This window comes from Bos taurus, chromosome 17, assembly GCF_002263795.3.
Source record: "Bos taurus isolate L1 Dominette 01449 registration number 42190680 breed Hereford chromosome 17, ARS-UCD2.0, whole genome shotgun sequence".
NCBI lineage: Eukaryota > Metazoa > Chordata > Mammalia > Artiodactyla > Bovidae > Bos > Bos taurus.
The window spans coordinates 17,202,344-17,221,572 of record NC_037344.1 but is presented as its reverse complement, the minus strand read 5'-3'; the positions used below and the strand labels follow the sequence as shown (position 1 = coordinate 17,221,572).

The 19,229-nt window shown below is 40.7% G+C and overlaps 2 protein-coding genes and 1 long non-coding RNA gene across 9 annotated transcripts in view; 2 read left to right on the top strand and 1 right to left on the bottom strand.

Annotated features, from left to right (window-relative positions):
- MGAT4D (MGAT4 family member D) overlaps positions 1-17,530 on the bottom strand; it is a 63,423-nt gene extending 45,893 nt beyond the window's left edge. For 5 of the 6 annotated variants that reach the window (XM_059876253.1, XM_059876251.1, XM_059876250.1 and 2 more), the window contains exon 1: positions 6,534-6,627. In XM_059876253.1, the coding sequence (XP_059732236.1) occupies positions 6,534-6,627 (94 nt within the window). Of the gene's footprint in view, positions 1-6,533; positions 6,628-17,365 lie in introns of those variants that run through there. The other variant, XM_059876254.1, reaches the window with a different exon arrangement.
- LOC132342583 (uncharacterized) lies at positions 6,832-12,773 on the top strand. The gene is made up of 2 exons (XR_009491005.1): positions 6,832-6,921; positions 12,487-12,773. It is a non-coding gene; the product is annotated as an uncharacterized lncRNA (long non-coding RNA).
- Positions 17,531-17,622: 92 nt separating the features above from the next.
- The window catches only part of ELMOD2 (ELMO domain containing 2), a 29,381-nt gene continuing 27,774 nt past the window's right edge, over positions 17,623-19,229 (top strand). The window contains exons 1-2 of one of the 2 annotated variants that reach the window (XM_005217554.5): positions 17,623-18,397; positions 18,862-19,013. In XM_005217554.5, coding sequence (XP_005217611.1) covers positions 18,872-19,013 — 142 coding nt within the window. In that variant the 5' untranslated portion in view covers positions 17,623-18,397; positions 18,862-18,871. 2 annotated transcript variants of the gene reach the window in all.

Genomic DNA, 19,229 nt, shown 5'->3' with positions numbered 1-19,229 from the left:
GAGAACCACCCTACGTGTTTAGCTTTACATAGCTCTAGACTTGTGCTTACTTTTTTTTCCCTTTGCTTCAGTATAAAATGTCAAAAACAATCACACAGGGGAAAATGTAGTAAGTTAAAGTGGCTCGTTTTACACTGAAAAAGGCTTATGTGTTCATCATAATCTATGATACAAACAAATTCTTTATGTTACATAGTCAAATATCAAAATATATAAGAAAACTATTAGAAACACAAGAATATGGGAAAATTTTATATTTTAATTAGCAAGGAAAGCATAGAAATTGGCTGTCAGTTGAGGTGGAATAAAAGAGAATTCACCCCATGGAAGACAATAAATTCCAGAGGAATTTTTTTTTTAATTAAGGTAAAATACAAAGGTATAAAAGTAATGGTGATATATCTGGACAGAAACATTTAATATTTTTTCACTTGTCTGCCTTTTATAAACAAGAATATACATATATGTAGCCTGTGGCAAAGGTTGGGTAATGCCATTTCCCTGCTCCAAACCCATCAGAGGTTTCTCATCACACTCAGACAAAGAGCCAAATCTTCACCAGGTCGGAGCCCTACGTGTCAGGCCTTGGCTCCCTCTCTGGCCTCATCCCCGTCCCTCCCACCTGATTCTGGGGAGCAGCTCCAGACACACTGGCCTCCATGCTGTTCCTCATGCAAACCACTCTCCCCACCTTACACTTTGACTCCTGCAAATTTTCTCAGCTCATCTGCAGATACTGAGTGGCCAGAGCTCCCTAATTTCATTCAGTTTTCTGCTAAAATGCTGCCTCCTCTGAGCAGCTTACCCTAACATCCTTCATGAAATAGCACATCCCTTTCTCCCCTTGTCCTTTTTTTTTCCTCCTCAAATCACTTATCATTGACTTCCTACTCCTGTTTATTATTCCTATTAACTGTTATTATTCACTGTTTTTATGTCTCTCTCTAGAGCTCCATAGAATGAAAGCTTGAGAAGTGCAAGAACTTTGGATTTTTTAAGTATTAAATTCTCTATGCCTGAAACAGTGACTGCCACATAGCACTTCCACAAATACATGCTGAATGAATGAATGAACAAATTAATGTATAAATGGACTGGCCAGCATAGGAACTAATTTGAGTGACTCTAAAAGTGAATTATGCTTTGATCAAAAGAACTGCCACTATCCAGATAAATCCTGAATATTCACACAGTGGATACTATTTGAGGATGCTTAAACTGTTTACAATGGATGTGGGTTTAACCAAGATAATCCTGTCATTGGGATTCCCAGGGTAATATACTCTTTGCAAAATGGATACTGTGTTTGGAGTCATGGATGATGCAACATATCTATACTTCCACAATGTAAGTCAGTCCTTGAGGGATTAATTTGGTAAATGAAAGAGTTTTCTCCAGAGGAAAGAGTAGTTTTAGAAACAACCATACAGAAATATTAAAGGATATAATATCTACTCTTGGATCTGCTCCTTGTATATTCTTACCTGATAATTCAATTCATCAATGTTCTATTTAAAACATTTATGTTACTGCATATTCAGTTACATATTTAGAGGAAGAGCCATTACAAAATTACTTTGCAAAAGTTTGAATAATTTGATGTTTTGAGTTAACTGAGGTGAAATTGTGAAAACAAATATCACTCCCTGCATACACTAGGCAAAAGTGACTTCACCCATAAGAAGAGTCCAGGTAAAATCCTTAGTACCACTGACTTTGCTCCTCACAGCAGAGGTACAGCAGAGGTCCAAGGCACTGCTCCCCAGGAACAGTAAGATGCAAGTCACATTTGTAATTTAAAACTTTCTAGTAGCCACATTGAAAAAAATTAAAAAGAAAAAAGTTTTATAAATAGCATAGAAAATTTAATCCAATATATCTAAAATATTTCTCAACATGTAATCAACACAAAAGTATTGACAATTAATGGAATAGTTTGCATTCTTTTGTGCTCAGTATTCTAAATCCTGTGCCTATTTTATACTTTTACAATACACCTTAAAGAAAGTGAAAGAAAGTGAAGTCGCTCAGTTGTGTCCCCATGGACACCAGGCTCCTCCATCCATGGGATTTTCTAGGCAAGAGTACTAGAGTGGGTTGCCATTTCCTTCTCCAGGGAACTTCCAGACCCAGGGATCAAACCCAGGTCTCCCACATTGTAGACAGACACTTTACTGTCTGAGCCACCAGGGAAGCCATTCAGATGCTAAATTTTGATAGTTACAGTAAATGCAGTCTTAACAACAAAATTTGCTTAACTGAGAAAGAATTTGCACTGTTTCTGTTACTAAATTTAAATTGTTGTTGTTCAGTCACTAAGTCGTGTCTGACTCTTTGCCACCCCATGAACTGCAGCATGCCAGGCTCCTCTGCCCTCCACTGTCTCCTGAAATTTTTGCTCAAACTCATGTCCCTTGAGTCAGTGATGCTATCTAACCTTCTCATCTTCTGCCACTCCCTTCTCTTTTCACCTTCAATCTTTCCCAACATCAGAGGCTCTTCACATTAGGTGGCCAAAGTGTTGGAGCTTCAGCTTCAGCATCAGTCCTTCCAATGGATATTCAGCGTTGATTTCCTATAGGATTGACTGGTTTGATCTCGTTGCAGTCCAAGGGACTCCCAAGAGTATTCTTCAGCACAATTCAAAAGCATCAATTCTTTGGTGCTATACAGTCCAAGGAATTCTCCAGGCCAAAATACTGGAGTGGGTAGCCTTTCCATTCTCCAGGGGATTTTCTCAACCCAGGGATCAAACTGGGGTCTCCTGCATTGCAGGCAGATTCTTTATCAGCTGAGCCACCAGGGAGCCCTATCTTAATATAGGAAGTCTGATATGATATAGCCACAATCTGACTTTTCCATCTTATTTCACTCACCAAACATTTCCAGTAATGAGAAGCAAGCTGATATAGTCATACTTTCTTCCATTTAATACTTACCATGTACCATTCACTGTGCTATGTGATAGGTAAATAAACACAAATAAAGCCAGGTTCCTGCCCTAAATAACTGACAATCGGGGTGCTCTGGTTGGGGAAAAGAGCATATATTTAAACAACTAATTATAAATTAATTGTTAAAATGGAATTATCATTGAGTGCTACAGGGAAAGGAAGGCAAGAATGATTCTTTTTTTTTTTTTTAATGACTAATTCTTAAGGAGGACTGAAGAGTCGGGGAGGGAAGTGGAAAAAGTTTCAGAGAAGAGGGAATATTAGAAAATTTGAAGAATGTGTTTAATTTTGCATATAGCAAAGAGAGGGAAGGGTATTCTAGACTAATAAAATAACAACATAAATACATAAGTATAAAATAGTATGAATAGTGAGGGAAAAGCAAGTGATTCAGTCAGTAAGGAAAAGAAGGAGAAACAGCATTAAGTTTAAGTATTGGTCCATTTTAAACTTATTATTCACTTATTTGTATACCCATTGTGGTTTCAAAGAAAGAATATTTGAGGTAGTTAAAATGGTAAATACATTTCAGATTACACCCCTCCATGTATGCTTTGCAATAATCAAATTATACTATGTACCATGCTCTTTAAACTCCCTATGAGTGGTTCCTCTATGCCCTAGTTTTATGGGGAAATATTTTAACATTACAAAGAGTATTGATGACCTAAAACAAATAGATCGCTGGTTATTTCTCCAGAAAAAAAAAAAAAATGAGTTTATTCGGTATCAGCACAGAATTGCAATTCAGAGTCCACAACCATGGTGAGCCATATGCTAAGTCCCTGCACAGCAAAGGAAGAAGCACTCTTTAATAGAGAGGAAAAGGAAGAAGGGAGGGCCACGGTAAACAAAGAGTCTGTGGCTTTTCACTGGCTGAGTCCTTGATGTAAAAGAAGAGGAGTCTTGGGGACTTCCCTGGTGGCTCAATGGTGAAGAATCCACCTACCAGTGCAGGAGACATGGGTTCAGGCCCAAGTAAGGCAAATAAGCAATTCCAGATTCTCTTTCATGAAAGTGTTTATTGGGTGATGCAGCCTCCGCAGGGGCCCCTGGCCATCTGCTAGCTACCTCCCATGCCTGTCATCCCTGACAATACTGGATCTGCTGCTGCTGCCTGAACCCCTACACTTCAGTGAGGGCTAGTAGTTTGGCAGAGGAACCAGGAAAAGCAAAGTGACTACCACCTTCATGCACCCTCTGGCACAAATGCCTCCCACCGGTAAGATGGAATGAGAACACAGCTGGCCAGGGCATCTAACAGACTACTGGTTTTGATCATGACAAAGAATGTAGAAGGGCCTATAAAGACTGTCAGCAGATTTGAGTTTTAGAAAGCTCAGGAACAAAGCAAACTAAACAGCATAGTATAGGGGACATGTATAAATTGATGAAAACTATATTCTAAAAAGCAAAGAAAAAATAAGCACATAATTCAGGAGAGTAGTTAACATCAATGAGATGAAAGCCCCTATATCTATTATATGCAGACATTTTTCAAGATTTTGAGGATATAGCAGTGAAGCAAACAGGCAAAAACAGGGAAAAAATTCCTCTCCTCATGCAACTTACATATTTATTGAACAAACCAATGAATTAGTAATACTAGGAGTTTTCAAAAAGAAACTAAAAGGTTATCTACACATAAAAATTAATTTTAAGAAGGGAAGAATAAAGCACTAGGTAGTCACTATTTTTCTAATAAGTATTCCCAAAGTTTCATTGATAAGAATTATAACCATAAATCATGGTTTAAAGACAGAGGGACCATTTTTGGTGTTCTATAAATACCACTATTTCAAATACTAAGTGAAGTCTGTGTTTTCTTCTGTTGATGTAAGAACATCTTATTATAGTGCTACAATTGACTTCCTAATTATTTTAGAGCTAGGTTCCATAGAGACACATACTTAGAAAATGAAAAACCTGTTTCATCTGCTCTTAAGAGTAGTGCATTCTCAAGAACAATATCTCATTTTCTGAACTTGAACATACAAATGATGGGAATATTTATTAATAGACATTTTGAGGAATCAAACTTCATTTTCCTGGACAAAACTGGAAAAAAAAAAAACATCCAAATGATTGTATGTATGTCAAAGTCTACCATTTCATTATAAGAATACTAACTGTATTAAAATGCTTTCTGAGGTTACTAATTTAAATTATCTTCCAAAATTACTACAAAACAAAGTTTCTATTTTGCTTTCTAATTACCAGTAACTATTTTTTTGTTATGAAAGTGCTCATTGTTAACTGTTCTAAAATAAATAAAAACACATTTGGATAATGTTCTTTACAGGCAATGAAGAAGAAAAAAATGCATAAAATGACTGAAGATCAGTATAAATCAAATTAATATACATTTCTGATTTTTCAAACAAATGGGGTAAAATGTTGATATTGCATGTACATGACAAAATTTACCGTTAGGAAATAAACAAAATTTTAACTTTAGTGAGATTACATCAACATTAATTATAGGACTAAAGCCACTTCCAAACTTGAACCAGCATCTTACTACCAAGATTACTTAGTGTGCACCCTGAGTCATACATAAATGTGTTTAATAAGAAGAATTAAAATTTAACCAAAAACAACCTTGGAAGGTGGAGTTAATATATATAAGAATAATCTTGGAAGGCTGAGTTAATATATTTGCAGTTTTCCTGAGTCTTAAATTCAAAATTCAACTATATATATATATATATATATATATATATATATATATATGCTCACTATGGATTACAGTTGAAAGAAAAAATACTGGAAACCTAGTTAACTTTTAATTTCAGACAAATGATAATATTTTCTGTATAAATATATCCCATGCAGTTTTTGTACTTCAAATTAATGCATTCATTGTTCATCTGAGATTCAACTTTAACAGGACAACCTCCATTTTCACTTGCTAAATCGGCAACCCTACAGACAACCGTAAACTAAAAACCTTGGTGCATTTCAAAGCGGTAACACACATGGTCCATTTGAGAAAGATCAGGTGCTAAACCAGTACTCTAAATTCATAGTGTCTCTCTCTCCGTCACCTCATCCCTAAGCAAAACAAAACCAAAAACGCTTGGGAGCCCTGAAGTGTGACTCAAAACTGACATTTTGATAGAATACGAAAGAGGAAAGAGGCTGGCTGTGTAAAAGGAGTTCCTAAAGTCAGATATTCAAATTAAAAAAAAAAAAAAAAACGATGGGGAAAAGAACGACGAACTGTGTGGAATGCAGGGCACTTCGGAAGGGGCCCTTGAACCTCTGTGGGGAAAACAGCCCGCAGAGGTGAGGGGACCAGGGAACCCCGCTGACCTGCCATTAGCGCGCGCGCCCCGCAGGGGTCACGACCACCCGGTGAGGCAGGGGCGTTCTTTACAGTTTAACCGCTGGCCGTTTAAGGGCGTGGTGGTGGCGGGGTGTGGGGGTCACATCTGAAAGACCCTAATATGAGAGCGAGAGACAGCCATCATGTTCCCACATCTTCCCACTTTTCTCCAACACGGCCGCTCCAAGTCATCTTGGAGCCCTGAAGCCCCAGAACCGAAAAAAAGGCGGGAGAAGCCGGGCGCCGCTTACTGGTTTGAGTCATCCTGGAAATGCAGAAGCAGGAGAAGCTGAAGAGCACGACAGCGATGAGCGTGATGAGCAAGTTCACGTGCCTGGTCCTCATGGTGCTGATTCGACGGCGGCGGCCACCCACAGCTTGGCTAGAACAGCAGTGCACACAGCAACCACCCCGCCACCGGCTAAGGATGGGCACGCACTGTGCCTGCCCCCCGGGGCGCGCGCCGCTTCGCCCCTCCCCGGCGTCGCAAGGAACCTAGCTCCCCCCAACCCCCACCCACCCACCACACACGCACCCAGCTCCCTTCCCCCAGCAGCAGTTTTGGCCTTCTATCCTGAACCGCTTGCCAGGGCTGCTGATTTTTAAATGAAATAAGCTATGCGAAAGCTCCCACTCCAGGTGAGTGCTTAATAACTTTATTGTCCTGTAAGATGTCGCTTTAGCCAGACTCTGGGCTAAACAGTTTGCATACATGACCTCATTAAGTCCTCACAAAAGCTCAGTCTTTTTTTAAAAGTATAAAATGAAAATAACATCATCTTCCTAATATGCTGAGCAACTTGCTTCAAGTTGCACTGCTGGAAGCGGTTCCTTTTTTCTCATACAAACTTTGTACATGGACAAGAATTTCCTAAAGAAAATATGTGTCTTTACTTGGAATTTGCTAGCCTTAAATGGACTTTCCTGGTGACTCAGGTGGTACAGAATCTGCCTGCAATGTGGGAGGCAAGGGTTAGATCCTGGGTTGGGAAGATCACCTGCAGAAGGGCACACCAACCCCCTCCAGTATTCTTGCCTGGAGAATCCCATGGACAGAGGACTGAGCAGCTTAGCACATACACAGCACAGCCTTAAATAGTAACTGTCAAGTGCCCAAGTGACTTGGGAGGCTTAGATTTTTGTGTGGGGAGTGACCAAGACTAGACATTCAGTTTAATCCCCTTACCTTTATTTTAAAATATTTTGGTACCCCGTCTCCCCAAAGAAAGGAGCAGGGAGTCAAGTTTTGTGGGGAAAAAACAAAACAAAACAAAAAAGTTGTAAATACAATGAGCAACAGCCCAAGAGAGATTTGCTGGGCTCAGCCAAGTTTAAGGTATCAGCTTCTCAGATTTTTACCCAAAACTGGGAAACACTAGGAGAACATCAGTAGGGTTATACTCTCTGGGCAGGTTAAATGTGGTTTGTTTTTTGGGTTCTCTGCTCTGATCTCTCTTCTTATTTGGGATTCCCTGGCAGTGTCTGGTAGCAATCATTCTACTACTACTTCAAATCAGCACTGCACCACTGATTGGGCTAATTTCTGGCCCCATGACAGGAGAAAGATTAGAACACAAGCCAGCGTGAGGATGCTATTTAAGGTGCGTTTACTCATGAGTGAAAGGCTAGAAGTTGTGGCCTTCAGTTAAGCGGTGATCTACCCAGGTGCCAAAAGAGGAAGCTCAGAGGAATAAATACCTCTACTTTCTTCTCCTCCATCCCTTCAGTCTCTTGCCAGTGCTTCCTACTGGCTAAGTTCTACTGGGAACCAAAAGAAAAGGAACTTCAGCTTGATGTACTATATGCTATATTATACGACCCTTCCTCCCGACATATGAAGCAGGGTGGGAAAAGATATAGAGTAGATTCAAGTGGGAGAACCCACCTATCCAGCACAAAGGAATTTCCAAATCAGTGTTTCATTGTTCTCTTACCTGAGCTCCAGTGTCTCATTAACCATCTTCTCAGCACTTCTTGGATGTCCCGAAAGATGATGTTCAAACTTCTTCCCCAAGCTAGCTATCTTCCCACAGTCATTTGACTTTTGTCAAGGTCACCATAGTTTTCCTGATCAATTTACTCTTTTTCATTATGCCCCATAATTTATAAATCTTTACAGTCCTCCTTTGAAATGTCTCATCTTCCAGACCTGCACTTCTGTTGCTCTAACACTACCCCAATAGCCATATTCTTACGATGATACTCAGGCTGGCCACGCTGTAGTATCTACACTCTGCAGCCCACTTTTTACTCCAGTAGATTTCCAGTTCTCTAGTGTCAATTGTCTCATTTAAGTAGCTCCATTCTTCCGTAGTGATAAAGTTCAACCCATCAGGCTGTTCTCTGCTTTCTCAAGAGTATTTCCTGATATTCCCTTACATGCCTTAAGGACCTGCCAGACTCAATTCTATCCTGAACATGTCATGTTCACGCTTCTGTTTCTGTGCCTTTTCTCTTGATATTTACCCACAGTCCAGGATGCCCAGTCTCCTCCCTGACCGTTCAACTGCTTTCCACCTCTCAAGGTCTCAAGTTTGCTGTGTTTCATGAATCAAAATGTGACTACAGCAGACCACTTCTCTGAATGCTTTTAGTGTATCAGGTATCTGCCTTTCATTTTGCTATAGGGGCAGAGATCCCCAAGATGAGCCTGAGTTATATCCACGGTTAAGGGAGAAATTTATTTAAAGCAGATTGAATAATTGATGATTTTCCTAAGAAATGTACTTCCAGACATTCATGTCAGTGGTTAAGAAGGTTAATGGTATAGAGAATACTTGTGCATGGACGCCTGGGAAAAGAGGGCTTCCTGCTTCTTTACCATACCATGTAGATGAGCTCTGGGAGAAAAAGAGCTGGCTGTGGGAAGAAGCTGGAGGCCTGTTTCCAAGGAGACCATGGGACTCACAGGAGGAAAAACTGCTTCAGAGCCTAATTTCCCCAAATAAACAATAAATATACTGAAACAACCCTGTACACATAAACCTCATGGGTAAGGGTACAATGAGAGCCCAACAAAATTTTGGTAGGCATAGTTACGTTGATAACTTACAAGGCCTTATATATAAAGAAAAACCTCACTGTAAACAGGCCTAATTGAACAAGTCCATTTGCCCAGAAAAAAGTCCTAGGATTATTTTCCATCCTGCTAAACTGAAGGAAAGCGATTTAATAGCCAAGAGTTTCTAATTGTTGAATCTTTCTAAATTTGGCTCTTAACTGCTTCTGAATGTCACTAGATTTTTGTTGGTTTTGGAAGGAGCAAATCAGGATATCCAATGGAAAAAGAGCTGGTGCTTTAATTTATCCACATAGTTCATCTCTGTTGGAAAACCCAAGGAGGCCATGACGCTAGGCTCAAAAGGATGATGGATTTATTCAAAACACCCAGGCTCTGTGTGATACAATTGACGTTTGTAGAAACACTTTGTATTTGCATCAAGACTCTTAGATCCAAATGGTGAAAAGGCAAGCTTACTGCTTATTTCTGTACATTTTACTATAAACTGTATGCTATTATAATTCAAATATGTATATACAGTCTAAGTCATAAATCCAAACACATTATCTTCATATTCACTATTTATTTACTTCATAGTGATGATTTAAACATATTAACAACCAATTAAAGTACAACCAGCTCCAGGAACACATGAACTTCGAAACCTCTATGGATCAATACAGTAGACGTTTTGTTCTTGCTCAAGTAATGACCAATTGACCAGCAATTTTCTCTGTGATCGCTTGGGATTCCAGGCCCTTCCATGGTGTGGCTCCCTTTTCCTCTCAGGTTTTGGAATTCTTTCCATTTCACTGGGGGATTGGGGGCAACTGTGTGGAGAAGAAACTGGGACCAGAATAAACACTTTTATTTTCATTGATACAAAGTTGATGTACAGTATTATATAACTTACAGGTAGTAACCAATGGGTGCATCACCCAGATTCGCTTACTGGTTACTGCCTATAACTCTTTTTAACATGTCCAAACATTGCCTGAGGCAAAGAACTAAGTTCTCCCTCCACCATCTTCTATGCTCTCAATTGGCCCACTGCTTGAACTTACCTTGACATCATCTGACTGTTTTTACTGTCTATAGAACAAATGGTAGCTGTTTTTTATATTCTGGTTTGTACTATGCAGGGTCTCTTATGGATAAACCAAGAAAGTTGTCTCATTTTAGTGCAAAGAGTCATGAGGTTTAGAAAGTTTAGCCACAGAAGTGAACTTCGAATTAGTCCAAAAGCAGAGATGCTGCCTGCTATGTGTTATAACTCCACAGAGACAATTCTCAGGATAGGAATTTCATTTTATTTGAGAATTTTGTTGTGCAGCTTCTTGCTGATATCACCCATATTATATCACAGGTAGTTCAGACCTTAATATAATTCGCCACTCTTAAGTTATGGGGACTGTTTATGTGTGCTAAGCTGCTTCAGTAATGTCTAACTCTCAATCCTATGGACTATAGCCCACCAGACTCCTCTGTCCATGGGATTCTCCAGGCAACAATACTGGAGTGGGTTGCTATGCCCTTCTCCAGGGGATCTTCTCAACACAAGGATCAAACCCATTTCTCTTCCATCTCCTGCATTGGCAAGCAGGTTCTTTACCACCAGCGCCATGGGGACTGTTTATACCAGACCACAAACAGCATGCTGGCAAACTGGCTCTCTTAGTGCCATCATCAGGAACTTTTTGAGCCCCAAATCCCAGTGGTCACCACAAGGTGGCAGTATTATATTTAATTCAAAGTTTCCAATTTGAATATATTGTAGCATCAGAAACTTATGTATGAATTATGTAAAATTATGTATGAGTGTGTTAGAACTGAGGGTTGCAGCAGCAGCCTTGGGCCAGTACCTATTATATATTTTTCATAGTTTGTCAAATATTCCTTTAAGGCGTGGTGCCTCCTTTTTATTGATAGAGTCCTCAAGGGGGAGTAATGTATTGTTTATTTATATAACACCTCTAGAGGCCCTAAGTTACCTTTAGAAATTTCACTGATTTAGCTAAGCTCTTAATCTAAACTGGATTGATTCTGTGCATCATATGTACCAGTAACAGCTCTCATATCTCCTGAGTGTCTCCTTCCAGGGTGGGGAATGATCATGATGTAATCAGTATAATGAATTAATTTCATTTTGATAGTGATCATCTCTAAATACAGTCTCACCAAATTTTAGCAGTGAGTTGGAGTCCCCAAGGTCAGATGTCGTTGAAGAAGAACCATAAACATATTATACATTCCTTTTCCTGTACAAGGAAACTGATCTTACTCTGAGAGTGAGATCAAGAAGATACCATAGCTGTGAAGGGAACCCTCCTATACTGTTGATGTGAATGTCAGTTGGTGCACCCACTATGCAAAACAGTCTGGAGGTTCCTAAAAAGACTACCACTCCTGGGCATACATTTGGAAGAATGGAAAACAAAAAGTTACATACACACCAATGTTCATAGCAGCACTATTTATAGCAGCCAACACATGGAAGCAGCCTAATGTCCACTGACAGATGAATGGGTAAAGAAGATGTGGTACATATACACAATGGAATATTACTCAGCCATAAAAAATAACAAACTAATGTCATCCACAAAAACATGGATGGGCCTGGAGATTATCACACTATGTAAAGTGAGTCAGACAAAGACAAATATCACATGATATCACTTATATGTGGAATCTTAAAAAAAAGTACAAATCAACTCACTTGCAAAACAAAAACAGACTCAGATATAGAAAACAAATTTATGGTTACCAAAGGGAAAAGGAGAGTGGTAATAAATTAGGAGTATGTGATTAATAGATACACACCACTAAATATAATAAACAACAAGGATTTACCATCTAGCACATGAAACCATATTCAGTATCTTGTAATAACCTATATGGAAAACAATCTGAAGCTGTATACCTGAAACTAACACAATATTGTAAATCAACAGTAGTCAAATAAATGTTAAAAAAAAGAAGACAGCATAGATGTCACAAAAAATATTGCAGTCAAAGTTTGTTGAACCTCTTATATAGTTTTTTAAAATACTTGGTACAACGGACACTTAATTTAAATCATGGTAACTACCTTGGTTATTTTGATTTTTTAAGATTTTTTAAATGTGGGCCATTTTTAAAGTCTTTATTGAATTTGTTAAAATATTGCTTCTGTTGTTTATGTTCTGGTTTTTTGACCCTGAAAGCTTATGGGATCTTAGCTCCTCGACCAGGAATCAAACCCACGCCCCCTGAATTGGAAAGTGAAGTCTTAACCAGTGGATCATCAGGGAAGTCCCAGCTGCTGCTGCTGCTGCTGCTGCTAAGTGGCTTCAGTCGTGTCCGACTCTGTGCGACCCCATAGAGGGCAGCCTACCAGGCTCCCCCGTCCCTGGGATTCTCCAGCTCCCTTGTTTAAATCATGATCACCAACAGTTATTTCCAAGGGTCTTTTCTTATGGACCACAGAGGATTAATAAAAAGCATTGGTGGAGATTAGCACTGCTGCTTGCATTATTTTCTAACGAGAGATGAGATTTCCTATGTCTTTCCTGAACCTGACACTGCCTGGTATTAACTACAAACGGAGGTCTGAGCAGTCCTCGGGGCTTTCCTTTTGTATGTTTAATTGAAAACACATAAAAGGGCAAATTTCTGTCTCTTAAAAGCAGAAATGGCTTTAAGCTAGTAGTGACAAGGCACTTCATCACATCTACTCTAATTAGAGATTTGGGCAATGGCAAGCACTGGATAGTTCCTACTTTATTTCTCCAGCTTCAGCCTCACTGTGATTCTGGTGCTGCCTACCGTAACACTTGGGCTTCCCAGGTGGGGCTAGTGGTAAAGAACCTGCCAATGCAGAAGACATAAGAGACATGGGTTCAATCCCTGGGTCAGGAAGATCCCCTGGAGGAGGGCATGGCAACCCACTCCAGTATTCTTGCCTGGAGAATCCCATGGACAGAGGAGCCCGGCGGGCTACAGTCCATGGGGTTGCAAAGAGTCAGACACAACTGATGTGACTGAGCATGTGCGCACACACCATAACATTTTCATTTGTCCCAAATTTCGATTTCGTACCTTAATATTGTCCTTCCATTCTCCTGATGATAATACAATACATTTTGCACCTCAGTTAGATGATCCCCCAAAGATTTTCCACTATCCTCTGCCACTCAACATCAACTGTATCATACAATCTTGGACCTCCTACCAGGGGTCAACTGAAGACTTCCTGACCCTCAAGTTAGTTGTGCTTTCCCCCCACAATCCTAATAGATGAAATAAAATAACTTCTCTGTGCTAAACACACCTTATTTCCCTCTTATCTTCAGCATCCTTAGCCCTAAACTCATCTAGGCTGGGATAACTGGAACAGACTTAGGTTAACTTAGGTGAGGTGGACACAGGAACTAGAGTAGGTTTCCCTGCTCCCAATCATTGTTAATGTGCCACCAAACTCTCTGTAGGGTCCCTGTCAAAATTCTTGCTTCTTTACTCCCCCTCATTCTTACCCTCTGTTTGTTTGGTTTTTGTTTTGTTTTATTTTTGGGTTTTTTTGGATCAAATAAATAGTTCTACCCAATTCAGTGTTTATTTGCTTTGTTCTGGTTACTATCTTTACCCCAGCCCACTACCTTAATTCTGCATAGCTTACATTTTCTTTTCATTGGTAAAGCCCATTACTAGAAGCTGTACACATTTACCTTGTAATTCTGTGTATTGCCTTGGGCTTCCATTAAAAGAATTATATGGGGAATTCACACACAGGGGGTCCCCTAAGCACAGTGTCTAACATAGTTTCAGGGAAGTGCAACACAAATCAGCATAAAACCAATCAGGGTTGTCACTGAACATAACATTTAAAAATTTTTTTTTATTGGAGGATATGGCAACCCACTCCAGTATTCTTGCCTGGAGAATCCCATGAACGGAGGAGCCTGGTGGGCTACAGTCCATGGGGTCGCAAAGAGTCGGACACGACTGAGCGACTTCACTTTCACTTTCAGCTGCTTTACAGTGTTGTGCTAGTTTCTGCTGTACAACATCACATATGAGTCATAACTATGTGTGTGTATATATATGTATCCCTTCCCTCTTGAGCCCCCATCCCACCCCTCTAGGTCATCACAGAGCACCAGGCTGGGCCCCCTGTGTTATACAGCGCCTTCCCTCTAGCTGTCTATTTTATACATGGTAGTGTATATATGTCAATGCTACTTTCTCAGTTCGTCCCACCCTCTCCTTTCCCTGCTGTGTCCCAAGTCCATTTTTTGTGTCTGTGTCTCCATTCCTTCCCTGTAAATAGGTTCATCAGTACTGTTTTTCTAGATTCCATATATAGGCTTTAATATACAAAATTTGTTTTTCTGACTTACTTCACCCTGAATAACAGGCTCTAGGTTCATCCACCTCATTACAATTAACTCAAATTCATTCCTTTTTATGGCTGAGTAACATTCCATTGTGTATATGTACCACAACTTCTTTATCCATTCATCTGTCGATTGTCCTTAACATTTTTAATGCGTCTAAGGAAGTAATCCATTTCACTGTTAGTGGAAGGAGAATATAGTTTTCCTTCTCAGTATAAACTTGCTGCATTCCAGAGTTCACACACTTCAAAAGACTTGATGTTTTATTTGTGTCATCTATGGATCGGGGGCTTCCCTGGTGGCGCTAGTGGTAAAGAACCCACCTGCCAATGCAGGAAACATAAGAGACTCGTGTTCAATCCCTGAGTCAGGAAGATTCCCTGGAGGAGGGCATGGCAACCCACTCCAGTGTTCTTGCCTGGAGAATCCCATGGACAGAGGAGGCTGGAGGGTTGCAGTCCATAGGGTTGCAAAGAGTGGGACACGACTGAAGTGACTTAGCACACACGGATGCACATGAATCAAACTGAACACCATAACAAATTGTTGATTAACAGTCATACCAAACAACTCTTCCCATTAAGCAGCTTCTAAATCAACAGTGCCTTGGCTGTTTAGTCTGAGAATCCAAGAAAGCAGAGATTCCTCAGTACTACTCAGAAATACAACCAAACTCCATTACACTATAGCCTTTGTTTTCCATGTAGGCATATCTAGTAAGACCTGGTCGAAATTTAGAAGTTAGTTCAGAGACCTAAGTAGGTCCTATCTTTTTGAAGACAGAATTCTAATCTTAGGATTTAACCATCATTTACCAGCCACATAGAAAAAGAAAGCCAAATAGAATAGGAGAGAGAGAAAGCCAGTCTTCCTTGAGGCACAGGACTGGTTTAACGTATCTGCTGCTGCTGCTAAGTCACTTCAGTCGTGTCTGACTCTGTGCGACCCCACAGACGGCAGCCCACCAGGCTCCGCCGTCCCTGGGATTCTCCAGGCAAGAACACTGGAGTGGGTTGCCATTGCCTTCTCCAATGCATGAAAGTGAAAAGTGAAAGTGAAGTCGCTCAGTCGTGTCTGACTCTTCACGACCCCATGGACTGCAGCCCACCAGGCTCCTCCATCCATGGGATTTTCCAGGCAAGAGTACTGGAGTGGGTTGCCATTGCCTTCTTACAAGCAAATGAATTTGTGGCAGACAAGGAAATCATATGCACAAGGCGTCATAATGGACAGTGATCCTACTTCCAATAAATCAGTTCAATCAACTTCCTGAGTTCTGACCAAACGGGTGAGCATTCTCCTCTCCCGGAGAAAAACCTGGATAGACATGGGCTAACAGGCAGCATGGAGACAATAAGAACAGTTCCTTTCTTGCCCCTCCCCCACTCAGTGTAGCACCTTGAAAAGGTAAAAGAATTACATAATTGTACTACAGAATTATCTCACTCTCTATTATATGAAGGTATTATGTAATACTAGACCCCTAAAATAGAAGTTTGTTTCTAGATCTTAAATTTGCCAGACTGGCTGTGTAACTTTGCCTTTTGAATATTTTTTATGTACAATAAAAAAATATTCATTGAGATGATCTTTAAGTTCCTTTCAAGATCTGAGTCTATGTTTTATCATTATAGTATACGTCCAGATTTCATTGCCAAGTTGGTTGCTTCTATGGGTCAGGGATGAGGACTTACGCACCCTTCACATGTCTACTGTTTTACAATTAGCGCCTTTTTGAAAAATGTGGTTGAGGTGTGGAAGAGTGTGTACCGCTGCTTCAATCTGTGTTAACAATGAGATGGAGGGAGGGAATATTATATATACCTGTCTCTCTCTCTCTCTCTCTCTCTATATATATATATGTATACACACACACACACACATTTTCATAGAATACCCCTGAAAGTATAAAAAACTAATACTGGTTGCTTTTGAGCAAGGGGTTGAGGGGCCAGGAGTTGTGCATGGGTGGGTAAAAGTCATTTTTCAATATAGGTTGTCCTTTGTACTTATATTTTACTCTCCCCCTGGTCTTTCTTCTCCAACCATACTGTCCTTTTGCTAGTCCTCCAACTTACAAAGTATGCTCCTGATTAAAGCCCTTCGCATTTGCTATTCTAGTGTCTAGAATACTCTTCCTCCAGATTCTCTCCCTGTCTTACTTCATTCAGATCACTACTCAAGTGGCACTGTAACACGGAGACTGCCCTGACTATACTGTATGTAAATACACTCCTTCCTTTCCCTAATACCCTTTTACTTTAGTACCACCTGACATACTAAATATTTGCATTTATTTGGTGTATGACTCCCTTTTGGAACACTGCCTGGTGCATAACAGCCAATCAACAGATTACTTGACTTAATGAATACATTGTCTGAGGTTGGGTTTAAAAAAAAATAATCATGTACATAAATTACTTTTTCAAGAAAAAACAAACACCAGTTACGGGATAAATGTCCTATTAATTGACGATTAGATATATATTATGAAAGGACAAGGTCTAAACTTCTTTACTCAGCATACAGGGCTCTCCTTATCTTCCTGCTAGTGGCCATGGGCAAGTCATTCAACATAAATTCCGTTTCCTCATCCATAAAGTGCTAATTACTTCACAGAGTTAAGACTAAATGTAGGTGAAAGTGCTTTTGTAACCTTGGCTCTATGAAAGTCACACAAAGCACATCGCTTCTCCAGTGCGCAACTGACCTGAAGTTGAAGGAGAGCGAAATCTTCAGAGCCCCTCCGACAAAGACCTATCTTTGACGCGGGACACGCCGCGAGGTAGCCGTTGTCAGGGCAACTGTCGGGCGTCTCCAGCCTCCGAGCACGCGCGACGGGGCCCCTCGGCGCGTCATTCTTTCAGAGGTCGCGATTGGTGGATTTCGGGCCAATCGGAGAAGCCGGTGGGACGGGCCGGGGACGAGCAGTGTCCCGGGGAAGGCGTTCCCACCGTCTCGCTCCCCGACTTCCGGGTCGCGGTGCTTGCAGGGAGCGCACGGCTAGTAGCGTCGTTTCCGTTGCCGGCAGTTTGCAGTTGGGGAAACCGAGGCAGCTCCAGCTCCTCCTAGTTCTTCCGCTCCCTTGAGGTGGCTGCTGTTTGTTTTCCTCTCGCCCGGTGCTGCTTGGGTGCGGCTTCGCTGGAGGCGCGCGAGCCCCGTGGCGCCCTGCGGAAAGTCCACTGGGCATCCGGGCCGGCGGGGCTTTGTGCGAGCCGTTCCCTCCCACTCGCGGGAAGGGCGCGAGCTGGATTCGGCCAGACTCCGGGAGGGGGGCTCGGCGGCGCAGCGACACCCCAAGGGCTGGGGAGCTCTGGCGCCTCGAGGCTGGCGTTCCCTCTGCTTGGCAGTTCGGCTTCTTTTGTTCTGATGAGCGCGGACCAGATGGATTCTTTTTAAAGTCACAGTTCAGCCCGTCTCTGATTGCACAGATTCTGCGCTGACTTGAGGGGATTTCGAATTTGACAATCCCTCGGGAGACTATGTATCGGTGGGAATATTTAAGCCAGGACGGAGATGAGCTTTTTCTTTAGTTTTTAAGTAACTCTTCCTGACTTGCATTTCCCCCACCCCGCTCCATGTTAAGAACCGAAGATTTTTTTTCTTAGGGCATAAAGATTAAGTTTTATCGAGGGTGTAGTTTATCACTCTTTTTAGTATTTCTGCCCTTCACCTGTTGAATGGAAAATCAGCAATTAGCCAGGGTGTGATCTACTCCGTGTTCAACTTTGTACTTCAATTTGTAAGCTATATGTAGTGTTTTTGTTTGCTGGGATCACCTGACTGGGACACATGTAACTGGGTTATCCACGGGGTTAAGAAGAGTTGTTCCTTATACAAACAATTCTCATGTATACTGTATTTGATTTAATCGTTGCTTAGCTGGGATTCTTTCGTTCTTGGCCTGTTGATCCCTATTCTCAAAGAATAAGAAATAGTGAACCGAGAGCTTGAATCTAGGTAAATAGTTTGATTTTTACAGTTGTTTAGAAGAGGTAAATAGACCTTTTGACCAGCATCATTTAATTAATATAAATGGCGTATATTACACCTGCCATTGTTTTCTTAGATGCCTAACACTACTATAAAACAGACATGATGGATTAACAATGTAATTTGGGATTCAATGAGTTGGATAAACTAATTTTTCCCTTTAAAAAAATCCAATTTAGGGTCATTAAACCTGTCATATATTTCCTTCTGCAGGGAAAAAAAAATGTTTATTGCTTTGTGGGAGTTCTTCTATGGGCACTTTTTTCGATTTTGGATGAAATGGCTCTTACGACAGATGACTGGAAAATGTGAATTGCAGCGAATTTTTGATACCTATGTAGGTGCACAAAGGACGCACAGGATAGGTAATGTTTTTCAAAAAAGAATGATTAAAAATGAACAAGATTCTGTTTTTCTCAGTACTGATCGTGACAGATGCTCTTGCATATCGTGATCAAATCACTTAATCTGTTTCATGATCTTTGAATCCTTCTCACTCTAAAACTGATTTTATGGAAAAAGAAACAATTATTTAATTCATCAGTAAATTTTAGATTATACTTGCAACCTACTTTCTAGAA